Source organism: Mytilus edulis, chromosome 10, assembly GCF_963676685.1.
Source record: "Mytilus edulis chromosome 10, xbMytEdul2.2, whole genome shotgun sequence".
In the NCBI taxonomy this organism is placed as follows: domain Eukaryota; kingdom Metazoa; phylum Mollusca; class Bivalvia; order Mytilida; family Mytilidae; genus Mytilus; species Mytilus edulis.
In genome coordinates, this window is record NC_092353.1 from 29,879,680 (window position 1) to 29,896,541 (window position 16,862).

Sequence of the window (16,862 nt, forward strand, 5' to 3'; positions counted from 1 at the left end):
AGAAATATCATCATCACAAAAAAAGATAGCATTACCACACAAATGTAAAAAGTTGTTTCAAAGGACTATGGATCTTCTGAACATCAAACACAATGCTAACTAGAATTGCCATTGCAAGCAATAGCGGATGTCACCCTTCCCCTCATTGCCTCTAAGCGACAACCATTTCAAAACAACTTAACAGTGAATGCAGATCTATGAATTGCGATATATCTTTCTGTAAATTTTCAGTACAATAAGAGCATTGTCAAAAGTTTCACATTTCTCTGGTTTCCATGGCAACGGCAGCCATTTTGAAAATTCCAAAGTCAAAAGTGGCATCTATACATGCCATTTGACGATAATATTAAATTTCATTAAGTTTGGAGCATTTTGAAAATATTTGACATTTCTGCAGTTTCCATGGCAACGGTGGCCATTTTGGAAATTCCAACTCCAAAAGTCTCATGCAGACTTGACAGTCAACAACCATATTAAGTTTCATTACTTTTGGAGCATTTTGAAATTTTTGAAATTTTTGACATTTTGGCTGGTTTCTATGGTAACACAGACCATTCCAAATTTCTAATGGCAGATACCACATTGGTACGTGGGAGGGAACATACCATCAGAGTTTCAATGGATTTGACCTACCATTTTAAGAAAGTAAATGCCACTTTTTAACGTTTTTAAACCGTTTTGACCATTTTTGCCTTGTTTCCATGGTAACGGCAGACATTTTTGAAATTCCAACGCCAAATTGCACATCTTCCAATGTTGCTCATCATTACTGTGAAGTTTTATTAAATTTGGAGCATTTTGATATTTTGGAAATTTTTGGTGTAGTTTCCATGGCAACATGATAGTTCCAATGATTGCCAAAATCATCCAAAACCAGTATATGCCCGGCACCTACATTGTATCAAAATATAATGATTCTAAGTTAAAGCAACTCCAAATAATTCATTAAAACCAAAAACTGGAATTTTTCACAATTGTTTCGTTTCCATGGTAACGGCAGCCATTTTTATGGTCTTAAGACCTACTGCAACCCGGAATTTTGTGTTCCTCATTATAGTTAACTATCATTAAGATTGGTTCCATTGGCTCCGAGAAAACTGCCGGACAAAATAGGTGGAAGAATAATAATAATAATACAGAAAAAGAAACAGAGGAAAAGCAATATGTCACCCGACATTGTCGATCGGGTGACATAATTAAATCTTGTGTCTATTTCATAGTATTTAAGTTGGGCAAACAGTAGTATAATTTTCAATAGAAATGCATTCAAATGAAGGTATTCTGGGAAAATAATTAAGCTTTTAAGAGCTAGAGACAAATTTTGGGTGGATGTATTTCTAGCATGATTTAATTTGAGATTCAACATTATAATTTATAAAAAGCTGTTTATTACCATTGATTTTTTTCTCATTTTGAAGTTAGGTACAATTGTCAATATTGCTTTTAACTGAATAGACCTTCACATATTTATCAATACAAAAATCAAAGAATATTACTGAACTGTAGGAGACATTATAAGGCCGTTCCATCACTTTTTTGCTTTGTCTTATAAATACATTTAGAAATTTGGTAAAATTTCAGTAAATTAATTCTGGCTTGAAGCATAAACACAAAAATGCCCATATGCGAGATCAAATGATACAAAATGATAACATTAGTGATATAAAAAAACTTATTCACTGGTTATTCTTTTTACAATTTTTTTTAAAATGCTATTTGCATAATAGGATTGATTATTTGTATACTGCCAATTGTTTTTTACACTTGGTACTGACTATTGTAAAATGTATATTGTACTTCAGGCTCAATAATTTTACATTAAAAGATATAAAATATTGTCACATTTAAAATTCCAACAAATAAAGGTATTAAATAACAAAAAAATAAAATATTTATCCACAACTAAATTATAATCCTACTGATTGTGGCAGTCAAACTTCATAAAAATGGAGGACTTTTCAGACAATAAATAAAATGAGCAAGAGATAACAAAAGGTTGAGCAAATGAAATGACATTTCACACAGAAATATTATCTGTACTGATTGAAGACAAATCAAGTATACTATATGAGACAACAGTTACCTGTCCACATGCACGGTAAGAAGATATAATTTGTACTATCTTGTGTATACACCTTTCATGTGTGGTAGTGAGACATACACGAAAATATGTGTTTTCAATTATTTGATCAGCAATGTGCATATTAATGATGTGTAGCAATTAACAACATCCAATCTTCCAATTTTGAGAATATTTTTTTAGGGACTAATGTTAATGAGACTGAAGTTATGGGACAGGTTTTTTTAATGAACATGCATTGTACAGAAACGAGAACTTCATCCTACTGTGAAAACAATTCATTTAAACAAAAAAATCAATTTGTTATGTAACTAAAGCCTATTACGTATACATCACTTCAAGGAGTTAGAAAAAGAATATCAAATTAAAATGTTACATAATTTTAAAATGATTTTGCCAGAGTACCAGTTATATTGTAGGTTATATCTTCACAACTGTACTTCATATTTCATTTATTGGTGAAATGATGCATGATCTACCATTCTGCAGAAGAATATGTTTCCTCTGTATTTTTGGTTAGATTATCTCCCTTTGGTATAATCTCCCTTTATGAGTCTCCATCAGGTTCTTCCATCTGAACCTGCAAACAGAGAATGGCTTTTTTTTGTATTTTAATGGCCTGACTGACAAATAAATGTTGTTTACACAAAGATTGTTTAAATATAGACGTTTCCACACATCACCATTGGTTACAATATTTATCCATTGCAAATAGTTCCAATTTTAAAACATTCTGTATGTGTCTGTTCTAAGTCAGAAGCCTGTAATTCAGTGGTTGTTGCTACATAGATCATATTTGTATACTATTTATCATTTTGTACATCAATCAGGACTTTAATTTTCTGGTTTGAATTGTTTTACATTTGTCATTTCAGGGCCTTTAAAAGCTTACAATGTAGTATGGGTTTCGATAATTGATTAAGGCTTTCAGTAACCTATAGTTGTTAACTTGAATGTGTCCTTATACCTGTTATCTTATATGTTACCCTTTAAAATAAATATCCCATCAACAAACTTTAAATATTTATGAATTCCAGTGAAATTTCATGTCAATCTAGACATTCAAAATTAAAGAGAGTAAATATATTATTATAGTTAACTGTAGACAAATACTTAACATTCCACATTCCTTACCTTGACAAATGGATGGTCTATTAATTGAGATGCAGTCCATCTTATTTCAGGGTCTGGTTCTAGACAATGTGATACAAAGTCCTTGCCATCAAAACTTAAAGTATCTGGAATGCTAGGTATACTACCCATTCCAACTTTAAACATGATTTGATAGTTATTCTCCAACTCATGCCATGGTCTCTGCAAGTAAACAAAATTTATCATTGATACTTTTATTTTAATAATTTAACCTTTTATTTCACCTTATTTAATATGCTTTATTTTGATAAGATGAGCAAAATGGTATTTTTCACAAAATTTCTTTATATGGGAATTTTCTTTTCTCTGCCAGTGTTTTTTTCATTAGGGAATTCCATGTGCCATGGTAATGGGTGGGGTATTTGCTAGCAAATATAGCTCCATTATCTCATCGAGTGACACATTTTTTTAACATGTTTGTGTTAAAATGCAACTGAGAAAATGTTTATACAGAAAAAATACTATAATGGTATTTTTTTTCTCAATATCCTTTACACAATTCCTATGAATTTAAAATAGTAAAAATTGCAGAAATCAAAACTATTTTCAGAATTATTGATAAATAAATTAAAACACTAAATAAATTTATAACATATCAATTTAGGAGAGAAAAAAATAAATCAAGAAAATTCATTTTCATAGTAAATTTGGGCATCATAAAGAAAAGAGAAATCTGACATCCTGTTGCAAAGAATGTTAATAAACTATCTGTGATAACTTATTTTACCTATTCTGTCAGATTAAAACATGAGCGACATGTTCATCATATAAAAGACAGCTCTCCCATTGGTCTTTTTCAATGTTTATTAGGAGTAATCTTACCTTTCCTGTTGCCATTTCTATGATGACACACCCTAAGCTCCAGACGTCTGCTGCACGACCATGACCTCCTGACCCACTTTTAGTGATAACTTCAGGGGCCATGTAAGCTGAAAAAAACAAACTCTGATATGACTATTTGATTAGGTTATAAAAGATAAAAAACATGCTGTGGTTTTTAAGAATTTGAAAGATACTAATTTTCCAAATTTTCAATGGTACATGAACATGTATAACCATACCACAAATTGAACTGTTTGACGAAATCAAAATTTCCAATATTCTGGTCTTCATACTTAGAATATATCAAGCTATTCATTAACAAAGGTAATAAAGCTTTATTCTCTTCATGCGCAACAAATTTTTGGTGACAGGTGTGACACCTGACTATCATACCTGTGGTCCCTACAATATAATTGGCAGCAGTCCTTTTGCGCCAAATTTTGTTTTCCAAATTTTTGTTTTCCAAATCTATCAATTGCGCCAATATTTGGAACTCATTTGCACCAATTTACATGTACACATATCTATCATAAGTATTGATGATTAATAAATATTTATTCTTATTTTTGGCTTAAAAAGTATCATATGGTTGGAGATATTTTACCATGAAGATGCGCATCTGGAGAGAAATTACTTAAGATGCATTAGACAGTCAATGTTCTGAGAGAGAATAAAACTTATTGCTTTGCTGAATATTTAATAAAGATATACCAATAGAGAAGTAAACATAAGCTTTTGCAGATTATGTTTTAGCCACATATGTTGATGACACAGTGCTTAGTTCACCATGTGTATAGGCTTTATTATTAATAGTATTAGGAATTATTATGAACTGTTTTATGCATTTTATCCTTCAATATTTGTGTTTTTTTGACAATAAAGTGAAGTTACAAGCTACTACATACATTAAATTGGGAAGAACCCATGCAGCAGCAGTAAGAAGAAGATATGTTTCAGAAAAGGTAACATTTGCTGCCGGTTACAAGTCTAATTGGCACAATTGTATGTTTTATTTATGGAGCAAATGATACCATGTAATTTTAAAACATGTAGCGAAAACGTAGCATGGGAGAAAAAAAGTTGTGTCGCAAAAGGACGCATTTTTGGCGCCAACAGACATCTCCCATATTGAACTCTCAATTGTGTGTCACATGACTCTTACCTGTGGTTCCTACAATATTATTGAACTCTCCTGTCATGTCACATGACTCTTACCTGTGGTTCCTACAATATTATTGAACTCTCCTTGCATGTCACATGCCTTTCTTACCTGTAGTTTCCACAATATTATTGAACTCTCCTGACAAGCTTGGCATGTCACATGACTTCCTTACCTGTGGTTCCTACCATATTATTGAACTCTCCTGGCATGGTCTGTTGACTCTTCAATTTGGCTGAACAACCGAAATCTCCTAACTTTAGACATCCCTCAGAAGTCAGAAAGACATTAGCTCCTTTAATGTCTCTATGAACTATATTGAACTCATGAAGGTGACAAATAGCTTTGAGGATTTCCTTGGCATACAATGCCATGAGATGTTCAGGGAGTCCCATTTTACTGGCTTCTTCTAATGTCCCTCTATCACAATACTCCATAAATATCAACATTTCATCCTAACAAAAAAATAACAAATTAATGTTTTAACTATTTCAACAAATTACGGGCCTTTTCTTTACTTTATAGGTTCTAAACCATCTGAGTTAAACTGAACTGATATTCACCATAAAACTAGATGTACTGTGAGTTATTACTTCCTACTTATACTGTTAGATTATCAATGTTTTTTCAAACAAGACAGTGTTTCTCTGCTTCAATCTCATTGAAAGGTGCACATGTGCCATTTGTTTCCGACAACAATCTTCCATCTCAAGAGAGTTGCATATGGAAAATAGTCACAAAAAAAGTCAAAGAAAAAAACACAAAATAGCAATAAACTCATATATCAAATGTAATACTTGTAGTTTCCTGGGGAAAAATGTGACAATATTTCATATACAAGCATGGAATTATAAACTTATAAAAGATACAAAGTTCTTAGTAATAATAGTTCACTATAACCTAAATCCCTCACCCTGTGAACTTCAACACCATAATACTTGATTAAGTTGAGGTGCTGTATTCCCTCAAACATTATAATCTCATCAGCTATCTCCTTCAGGGCTTGGTGGTCATTCGCTTGGAATTTCATCTAAAATAAAAATAAATCAGTTTAAAAATTTACTAAAGAGCCAATTGACCAACTTTTTCTCCACTTGCTAGATAATACAAGGTATTGAATTATAAAATTTATTATTTTATCAGGGCCTTATTTAATTAACATCAATTTTCAAAAGATTTCACTGTAAGATACAGCTTACTGATAATGTGATGATTTTAATATTTAGAAACTACAACCCAACAGGTTTCTTGCCAAACATAGTAACTCGCTTTTAAAGTTTGGAGAATTATCGGAAATCCTAATTATTAATCTCACATTTTTGTCCAATGTTCAACAATTGCAATGTACAAGTTTCTGATTTCAATTCTATGAACACACTGCCCCTATTGATTTGCCTTCAATTATGGAAAATATCATTTTTTCTGAGAAAAAGCACAAAGGAGAAGGTTCACGAAGAGTCAAAATTGGCCCTAAATTTTTAATGTTTTTTTAAATCGGACCAAACAATTACAAATTTAAAATTCAAATATTTGTGATTATACTGTTAAGACTAAAATATACTTTTTTTGACACCTTCGTTAAAAGTTTTTGAAGGTATGACCCCTTAAATACACATTATTTGTATTTTAGGTTGATTTTGGTCAATTTTGTCAAATTTTTAATTGTTTTTGGCATAATTAGCCTTGGATGCCATCCACGATCAAAAAGATTTTATATTGATGAATTCTATATCATATTTTGAATCTTTTGGTTACAAAACATTTTGAATCGTAGGTGGCGGCCAATTTTTTCGTAAAGCTTTTAGGTCTGAAAATTGCCAAAAATCATCATAATTTGACAAAATGACCAACATAGGCTTACTTTGGAGAATATTATATACTCTTGTGAAAAGAACTGATATATTGAGCATTAAGACTTTTGAAATGGACCTATTTACGAACCAATTTGTGAACTTTTTGGTGTTTTATGATAAAGTTGATATTTAAGGCCATTTTGGGCCATAAGTGAACCTTGTCCTTTGAAGATCATGTACAATGAAAGAGCACACTGATTTCAGCACTTAAAGTAGTGACACTAACCTTTCCTTTATCATTGAATTAGAGTGATTTTTATTGTTTTTAAGATTTAAAATCTTAAATATAACATACCTCTTTCATGGCCATCAGATCACCTGTATCCATGTTGACAGCTGAATATACCTTTCCAAACTGACCTTCACCTATAATGGAAGAATAATATATAAATACATGTATGTACTACAATTTCTATTAGTTCCTTCGTCATATACATGAACTTTTTGCTACTGGACATTAAACAAACAGCAGTCATAGTTTTTCCACAAAACAGACCTCATCCAATTATACCACAAGTTTTAACTCAAACTTTAAGATCAAACAGTTCATGCATTTCAATTTAAAAGCAAATACTAGCTAGAATAAGTGTACAAGAGCTTTTGGGATTTACCTTCATTTATATACCATGTCAATAGAAAAGTGATTATAATAAGAAATCCTTACCTATTTTTAAACCTCTTTGCCATCTAAAATTAACCCTTCGTACATTGATCCGGTAGTCTGTCTCAGACTTTTTACTGACTTCCCTGCCAATGACTCGTTGTTCCTGTAATTTCTTGGTCCTGTCCTCCTCCAGTTTGTCTATTTTCTTTGTGGCTTTCTCAGACAGTGGTATTATTTCATGGCTAAAATCACACGATCCACCTGCAAAAGAAGGATTTATTTTTCATTTAGAACCTTCATTATTAATATATTGTAACCCAGTATATTGTAGTCCTGGTGAAGTGCTAAATATAGTAATATCCCATCAATTATCAGTTTTGTCTATCTCTATTAATTGACCATGATTGCTAGCTTTCATGGTCAAGTTGTGATTTACTGATCATAATAAAAAGAAATTTGATGAAAAATGTTTTAATTTCCAATATATTTTTCATCTCCCCATTTTTTAATTAATGAGAAAAAAACACAAGACATTTTCCAAGGAAGACGAAGGAAGAGGTTTTACCTTTTGTAAGAGGTTTTGTTGTTAAAAAGAGGCAATAAATAGTTCATTTATACAATATTTGCAAAAATTAATGAAAGATCAATGTGAAAATATAATTCATAAGATATAATTAGATAGGTGCCAGACCGTGCTCATGCAATATATGTAAACAAAAACTCACCACTTCCATAAATAATATCTTACATAAATCTATTATTTAGTATAATGCACAATTATTCACATATTAGAATGTCATATTTTAAAAAAACACTCATGATCATGTAAAAAAAAAAAAAAAAACAACAAAAAAACAATTCCAGCTTTTTCATCATAATATATAAATCTCAGGTAAACAGAAAAGTAAAGGAAAAGGAAAAAAATATACATACATGTATTTGATAAAAAATCAAATAAAAGTCAAACAAACACATATTGATTGATCATTGTAGTTTCAAAACAATGCTGAATATTTAATGTAATATAGTGATCACATAATTTTTTTTATTTATTTCCATAAAAAATTCTGCTCTAGATATAAAAAGAAAATTGCTAATATTTCATGTTATTGTAGTGAAGTATACCAAATTTTGTGGATTGTGGATATGGGTGAACTACAAATTAATGTGTTCAAAGAATTCAAAGTTCTATAGGTTTATATGAAGACTTTGATAAATCTGTGAAATCAAATGGCCATCAAACTACAATTTTCAAAACAGAACAAAATGCTTTAGAATATTTTCTTGTCTGGAAATGAAGATACAATGGAACAAAATCATTAGTCTATCACAAATGTAAGATAAAGGGACAAGTACTGTTACATATACAGTGTTCTCCCCAGTCTATCACAAATGTAAGATAAAGGGACAAGTACTGTTACATATACAGTGTTCTCACCAGTCTATCACAAATGTAAGATAAAGGGACAAGTACTGTTACATATACAGTGTTCTCCCCAGTCTATCACAAATGTAAGATAAAGGGACAAGTACTGTTACATATAATGTTCTCACCAGGGCCATTTAGTATCATGGTAATGTAATGCAATACTGAATGTGTTGCTATCTGAATTGATTTTCTTATAGGTTGTGCTATCTATGCGTTGCTGTAATTTTTAAAAATAGATGTTATTTCAAATTTCTGTGTTCACCAGGATGCTATATGAAATATCAGCGGAGATCACAATTATCTCATAATTATAGAAATCTGATCTTTTCTGGAATTGCTAATTCAAATCATTCCAAATTTTGTCCCTTTTTCTATTCAATGTTAATGTGCGAGTATATTTTTAAAAATACTTTTTTTAAGCAACATATTGTTATGGTATGACAAAATAACTGAATCATGCAAAACCTTTCCTCAATAAACAAAATTAAATGAAAATGAATTATTGTGCATTACAGGTGATAGCGTGTTTACTTAAATATATGGGGAAAAGCAGAATCTGGAATAAATAAATATTGAATCACTACTTTAGTCATTGGTGTATAAAATATGTCAAATTAATGCTGTATGGGTTTTTTATTTGTTAAATTATCTGGTCTTAATAAGCTGATATGTAGTCCATAAACCTTACAGCTTTATCAGCCTACATGATATAGCCCTTGTGGACATGGGAATATTAAACAAGCTTATATTAAAACTAATGTGGACACTGCATTGTTTTTGAAATAGAAATGGGCTTACGCTGCTTAAGCCTTTACCCAGTAATTTCATGCTAAACACCAAATTTAATTGTAACTTTTCCAAAACTTTAGCTCTTTGTATAATTGCTACATCAACACTGCACAAAGCTGTTGTCCTACGGTGAAAACTTTTTATAAATATATAAAGGAGAAAATCACATTCCCTTTGGATGATAAACTAAAAACTTTACAAATTATGTAATTTTCTGCCCTCTTGGTTCAGAATAACAAATAAAATGTGAAAGCTTAAATATCATAATGCTATCAGCAATATTAATCTTTTCATAAACTCTATATTCCCTAATTTTTGGTTTCTTGTATAGCACTATATATTTATATCAGTAATACATATTTTTTTCTCAAACATTTTTTTCACAAGCATATCAAAAGGGTATTGACTTATACCAACTTAAAAACTTCCTTCAAGCATCTTGTCTTGATAAGTCCATTCAAATATATTTGGTAATATAACTCAGGGTGGGGACAGTTCTTACCTAAACTTGCTGAAATATTCAATAAACATAAAGTCAACATGGGTTTATTGTAGAAAAATGACAAAGGAAGGTGTTTTACAGTAGCCACAGTTTTAAAACAAAATTTTGTGTGAGATATAAAATGTTCAGGCCTGCCCTCAATCTATTTATAAATTTGAACTTTGCCTGAAGTTCATTAAGAAAGTATGTTAAATTGGAAGTCGTATAATTTTTAGGATTCTGTATTTCATTATGTTAACGTATAGAAAAAAACTACAGATTAAACTTGGAAATAACAATTTCAAAGGTTTACTAACACGTAAAATCTTATTATTCTAAAAAATCTTTGTTTAAATCTATTTTTGTATGTTTTTTTTCAAACTATTGGACTTTTTGTTATTTTCAGGATAAAGATATATCAACACTGGCACATGTAACACAAAAAAGCCATCCCTCAACATATTCAGTTAAAGATGAACCACACTCAGAAAATGGCACCTTTTAGTCTGAAATAAGTGTATTGTTTAACAAAGTGAAAGAGTGTAGATATTAATATTCCCTTGTTATTTATTTGAAATCATATCATTTCCTAGATTCTCCAAAACCAAATAAATTATCTACAAAGACAGTTAAAAAAAAGAAAGAGCAACAAAAATGTGCAATCTACCTCTACTGCGACGTCGGTGACATATATCTAAAATTAGACCACCGTCTTCCCCATCGTAAATACACGACTCTATTACTTCTGGCATAGATTCTATAGAGCTGCGCTTGGAACTTCCTGAAAACAAGTCAAAGCTAGCTCAACTATATAATTATTTTCGAAACTGAAATTCTCATTTACCAATAATTAACACAAATTTCTAATCTGAAAAAGTTGACTTTCATGAATATACACATACATTCTGTGAAATTACATTGAAAGCTTTTAATGATGAAACAGATGTTTTATTACAAAGCATTGATTTGATAAGAAGCAGGATCCAGTTAAAAATATAATGTCTTACATCTTTTATGATAAATCTGATAAGAATTTCAGTTTGTTTGCAGATTTTTTTTATCAATTATTTAACTATTTCTATTACATGAACAGACCATACATTTTTCTGTATAATGTCAGATAGAAACTCTGAGAAATGTGAGTATAAGCATGCAATAAACAGTGATTGGACAGATGTATACACAACAGAGAAAAGACAAGAAAGTTAAGCTCTGCGATTACATCTTAAAACAGTGATTGCCACAACTTATGTTCAGCTTTCTTTGAATGATCAAATTCGTAGACTATTATTACAAGTTTTAGTCGTGTACTTGGATTCCTCTGTACCCTTGCAGCTCTCAAGGGGTGCTCCACATAATGGAGGAATCTACCAGTACAAACATACATGATATTAGATAAGGTGTCTTCTTTTTTAAATGCTTTAACAATCATAGCCAATAAATAGTTGTGTCTGGACATTGGACATTAAAAAAAATGATTAAACGAGGCAATAAATAAATACACTTTAAAAAACAAAGGGATCAATTATCAATTTCTTTTATATCAAATCCTAACAGACAATATAGCAAAATTTTCTACAATAACAAGCAACCATAAAACAAATCATCCAAAGAAATTTGAACAGAAAAAAATGCAAAGGTTTTTAACAACAGTTAAGGGACATTAAAAATAATACAAATAACAAATAAACAAACAAAAGCAAACTGACTTGTGATGTTTTAGTTATTCTAAAGTTTATAAATGTACTGCATCTAATTCAAAAAGAAACAGGCATGTTATCTGAATATTAATTTTTTAACGTATAAACCATACTTCTTTATTCAATTTTCTTCATATATCATCTATTTCTGATCAGCTCTTATTCAATTAAAATAGAACTGACTGGCTGCCAATTAAATGACACATGCATGGTTTATGCTCAGATATATCTAATTCTAATCCAAGTATTGTTTCGTCTATGATAGGAGCAGACTGCCTGATTACTAAACCTGAGTTATTCTGACAAGCCCTTATATCTATGCAACAGAAAGCAACAACACTATATCATGTTTCCCCTTACTTGTGTCAGAGCCTGCATATAAAGGGGAGGAAACTCCATCGGCTGACTTTGTTGACATCTGTGATGTAGAACGTTTGATTGGTGACTCAGTTGTTGGCCAGGACGGGAATCTCATATAGGACCGCCCACCTCCAAAATCAGAACTTGATGACCTAGAAGAATGCATGGATCCTGTAATAGAAAATGTTTATATAATATAGCATCAGAAATTTTTATAAATAATAATCTGTATTGTTCTTATGTACACATTTCATCTTCACTATACAAGTGTTTATAAAAAAGAATTACTATTTCACTCCATGCGCGATGATATCAATACTATCTTTGTAAAAACTACCAATGATAGGAAAAGCCAGTCATAAGATCTAGGTACCACACAATTTATACATTTCAATATTTTTACTTACCACCATGAGTTGGACTTGTAGGTATATTACGATCAGCTGACCCTATCACATGTGATATGCAGTTGTTGATACTGTGCTTTAAATCCTGTAATATAATGTAATATAGTGTTATTTCTTGTAAGTTGAGTTCACATTGATCAATTTCTTTTTTAAGTTATCTAATAGTACAAATTTAGTGCTTTAACTTCAGGCTATTCAATGAAAAAATGTATGGGGGATTTGAACAATCTTTTTTTAATACCCTGCCACTCATAATTCATTTTCATTTACAACAGTATTGTATTTGCTTTCACCTCTATAACACAGCGGAAAAAAACATAATGTGGTTTCTAAATCCCCCATTCATTTTCCCTAGAAAAGGTCTAATCAAAATATCATCCTTCAATTCTTGTCAGGTAATGTAGTGATATCTATTTACATATGTTTACTGCCTGTTTCAAGACTAGAGATTTCCCAATTGAATTGTTGTATATTTATAAGGGCATTTTATAACTGACTAGATGGTATAGGTTTTTCTATAGGTGTTGAATGCTTACAGATTGCCATAATTGCTTACATCCACTTCATATGAACTTTGTTGGACAGTTATCTCATTGGCAATATTAATCATACCTTTATTTCAACGATGTCAATGAGAAAGCAAAGAGATATAAATCACTCCATGTTAAGGAGGTAGATCTAGGTTAAGGGAAATAACTCTTAAAATCATCAGTACGTTTGTGTCAACCATTTTTAAAAATATATTCTAAGCTTCTAGGTTACATAGATTATTTTCAATCTGTTTCAGGTAAATGCTTAAAATACATTGATGAACTTGACTTTTACAAACGCTTAACTGATTTAAAGAGCTTTCTCCCTGAACCAAGGCCTATCCCCTTAAGCTACCTGAAATTCTTGTTCTGTTAACCCAGCAAGTACCACAGGCTGACAGGCTACAGTTAGGAAATCAAGTCCATGGCTAGCCCATCTGTAATATATAAGTAATACTATTCTTTAGAAATTAACAGTTTGAGACAAAGTATCCTTTTAGAAGTTTTGATAATGTTCAGTCACAACTGTAATAAAACCTTACTCCACTGTCCATATCATTTCTAAAATTGTTCCAAAAAAGAAAATGAAATTACATGATATTTTGTGCACAGGAGATATACTTATACAAAGAATTAATAACAGACAAATACCATATTTTATTTGAATGTGAAATCAACTAATGATTGATTGACTTGTTTGTGTTTACAAAACTTCCATCAGTCTGTCTATATCATGACTGCTTATTATTATTGGTTGAGGAAGCTGTGGTTCCAAGCAGGAGGCTTTCCTAGTCAATTATTGAAGAACCGAGGTGAATATAGATGCCACAAGTTGGGCAAGAACTCACAAACTTCTTAGACCTCTTGGTCACTAATGCCCCTACAACTAATGTTATGAGTGAATATATGACTTACTTTGGCCTCATTCCTCTTCCTTTATCACATTTCTCCATTACAAACTGCATCCATTGTTTGGCAAAGCTAACGAGACGTGTCCCTAGTTTCTGTCGTGGTTCTCCTGTAACTAACCTTGTCACCTCTTTCAGATACTGTAATACAGAAACGTTAGAAAAAAGCATCAATTAACAACCAGCAACTCTTATCACACAAAATATTACAATGCAATATACTCGTTATAAATATTTCAGATCTATCAACTTACAATCAATTTTAGATGTGGGATTTTTGTGAAAAGAACCACTGGCACACAGCAACATGAAACATCTGATAACTTTAATGCTTTCAAAATTATATTGATGATTGATTAATTCTCAACTTTACTATTTGGTATGATGTGAGGAATTAACACAGACTTTCAAAGAGATTAATAATTTTTGTAGTGTAAGTATAACTGATTGATTGTTTGTTTTTTAACGCCTCTTTTAAGTGGGACATTTGGGTGATTTCATGTTGGCTATTTTTTATTGATGAAGGAAACTGGAGTGCCTGGAGAAAACAACCGACCTTCTTCAGAGGGAAAACTGACAATCCTAGTCAATTAAGATTGGAGTTGAGAGCACCTGCACAAGCAGGGTTCAAACTGGCTAGTGTAAGTATAATGAAGTTATATCAAATGCCTTGTTACTTGAGTGAGATTGTGGAAAGCTTTTACAAAAGAAATTTACCTCAAATCCAAAGTTATAACCCTTGAGCATAGTTTCTCTGTACAGGTTCAGTAAATGGTATTTTTCGTTGTCTTCTAGGTTTGCTATATCTTCAAAGTTCAATTTCTCATCAACCTGTTTAATGGCTAAAACTACTTTTTCTTGTAACTCAACTGCAGCTGACTGTTAAAATAAAACAAAATAAATTTCAATGACTTTCAAATTTATAACAAATATTTTCTTACTTAAAATTCCAATATAGATTAATAACTAGAGGCTCTAAAGAGCCTGTGTCGCTCACCTTGGTCTATGTGAATATTAAACAATGGACACAGATGGATTCATGACAAAATTGTGTTTTGGTGATGGTGATGGTGATGTGTTTGTAGATCTTACTTTACTAAACATTCTTGCTGCTTACAATTATCTCTATCTATATAACAGTACTTTCTGTGGAAAATGTTATTGAAAATCTTCAAATTTTAAGAAAATTGTTAAAAATTGACTATGAAGGGCAATAACTCCTTAGGGGGTCAATTCACTATTTTGGTCATACTGACTTATTTTTAGTTCTTACTTTGCTGTACATTATTGCTGTTTACAGTTTATCTCTATCTATAATAATATTCAAGATAATAACTAAAAAACAGCAAAATTTCCTCAAAATTACCAATTCAGGGGCAGCAACCTAACAACCGATTATCCGATTCATCTGAAAATTCCAGGGCAGATAGATGTTAACAATTTTACCCCCGTGTCAGATTTGCTCTAAATGCTTTGCTTTTAAAGATATAAGCCAAAATATACATTTTACCCCTGTGTTCTATTTTTAGCCATGGCGGCCATCTTGGTTTGTTGGCCGAGTTACCGGACACATTTTTTTAACTAGATACCCCAATGATGATTATGGCTAAGTTTGGTTAAATTTGGCCCAGTAGTTTCAGAGGAGAAGATTTTTCTAAAAGATTACTAAGATTTACGAAAAATGGTTAAAAATTGACTATAAAGGGCAATAACTCCTAAAGTGGTCAACTGACCATTTTGGTCATGTTGACTTATTTGTAGATCTTACTTTGCTGAACATTATTGCTGTTTACAGTTTATCTCTATCTATAATAATATTCAAGATAATAACCAAAAACAGCAAAATTTCCTTAAAACTACCATTTCAGGGGCAGCAACCCAACAACGGAATGTCCGATTCATCTGAAAATTTCAGGGCAGATAGATCTTGACCTAATGAACTATTTTACCCTGTCAGATTTGCTCTAAATGCTTTGGTTTTTGAGTTATAAGCCAAAAACTGCATTTTACCCCTATGTTCTATTTTTAGCCATGGCGGCCATCTTGGTTGGTTGGGCGGGTCACCGGACACATATTTTAAACTAGATACCCCAATGATGATTATGGCCAAGTTTGGTTAAATTTGGCCCAGTAGTTTGAGAGGAGAAGATTTTTCTAAAAGATTACTAAGATTTACGAAAAATGGTTAAAAATTGACTATAAAGAGCAATAACTCCTAAAGTGGTCAACTAACCATTTTGGTCATGTTGACTTATTTGTAGATCTTACCTTGCTGAACATTATTGCTGTTTACAGTTTATCTCTATCTATAATAATATTCATGATAATAACCAAAAACAGCAAAATTTCCTTAAAATTACCATTTCAGGGGCAGCAACCCAACAACGAAAAGTCCGATTCATCTGAAAATTTCAGGGCAGATATATCTTCACCTGATGAACAATATTACCCCCATGTCAGATTTGCTCTAAATGCTTTGGTTTTTGAGTTATAAGCCAAAAACTGCATTTTACCCCTATCTTCTATTTTTAGCCATGGCGGCCATTTTAGTTGGTTGGCCGGGTCACCGGACACATTTTTTAAACTAG

General features: G+C 31.4%; 1 protein-coding gene across 1 annotated transcript in view; it reads right to left on the minus strand.

Annotated features, from left to right (window-relative positions):
* Nucleotides 1–1,374: 1,374 nt before the first annotated feature.
* Nucleotides 1,375–16,862, minus strand: part of LOC139490857 (mitogen-activated protein kinase kinase kinase 4-like) — a gene marked incomplete at its 3' end in the record, with an annotated part of 44,545 nt that continues 29,057 nt past the window's right edge. Inside the window, 13 exon segments of the mRNA XM_071277934.1 lie at nucleotides 1,375–2,660; nucleotides 3,215–3,394; nucleotides 4,055–4,161; nucleotides 5,389–5,668; nucleotides 6,127–6,243; nucleotides 7,362–7,432; nucleotides 7,731–7,931; nucleotides 11,037–11,150; nucleotides 12,430–12,600; nucleotides 12,837–12,921; nucleotides 13,722–13,803; nucleotides 14,282–14,415; nucleotides 14,992–15,153. Of these exon segments, the coding sequence (XP_071134035.1) occupies nucleotides 2,628–2,660; nucleotides 3,215–3,394; nucleotides 4,055–4,161; nucleotides 5,389–5,668; nucleotides 6,127–6,243; nucleotides 7,362–7,432; nucleotides 7,731–7,931; nucleotides 11,037–11,150; nucleotides 12,430–12,600; nucleotides 12,837–12,921; nucleotides 13,722–13,803; nucleotides 14,282–14,415; nucleotides 14,992–15,153 (1,737 nt within the window).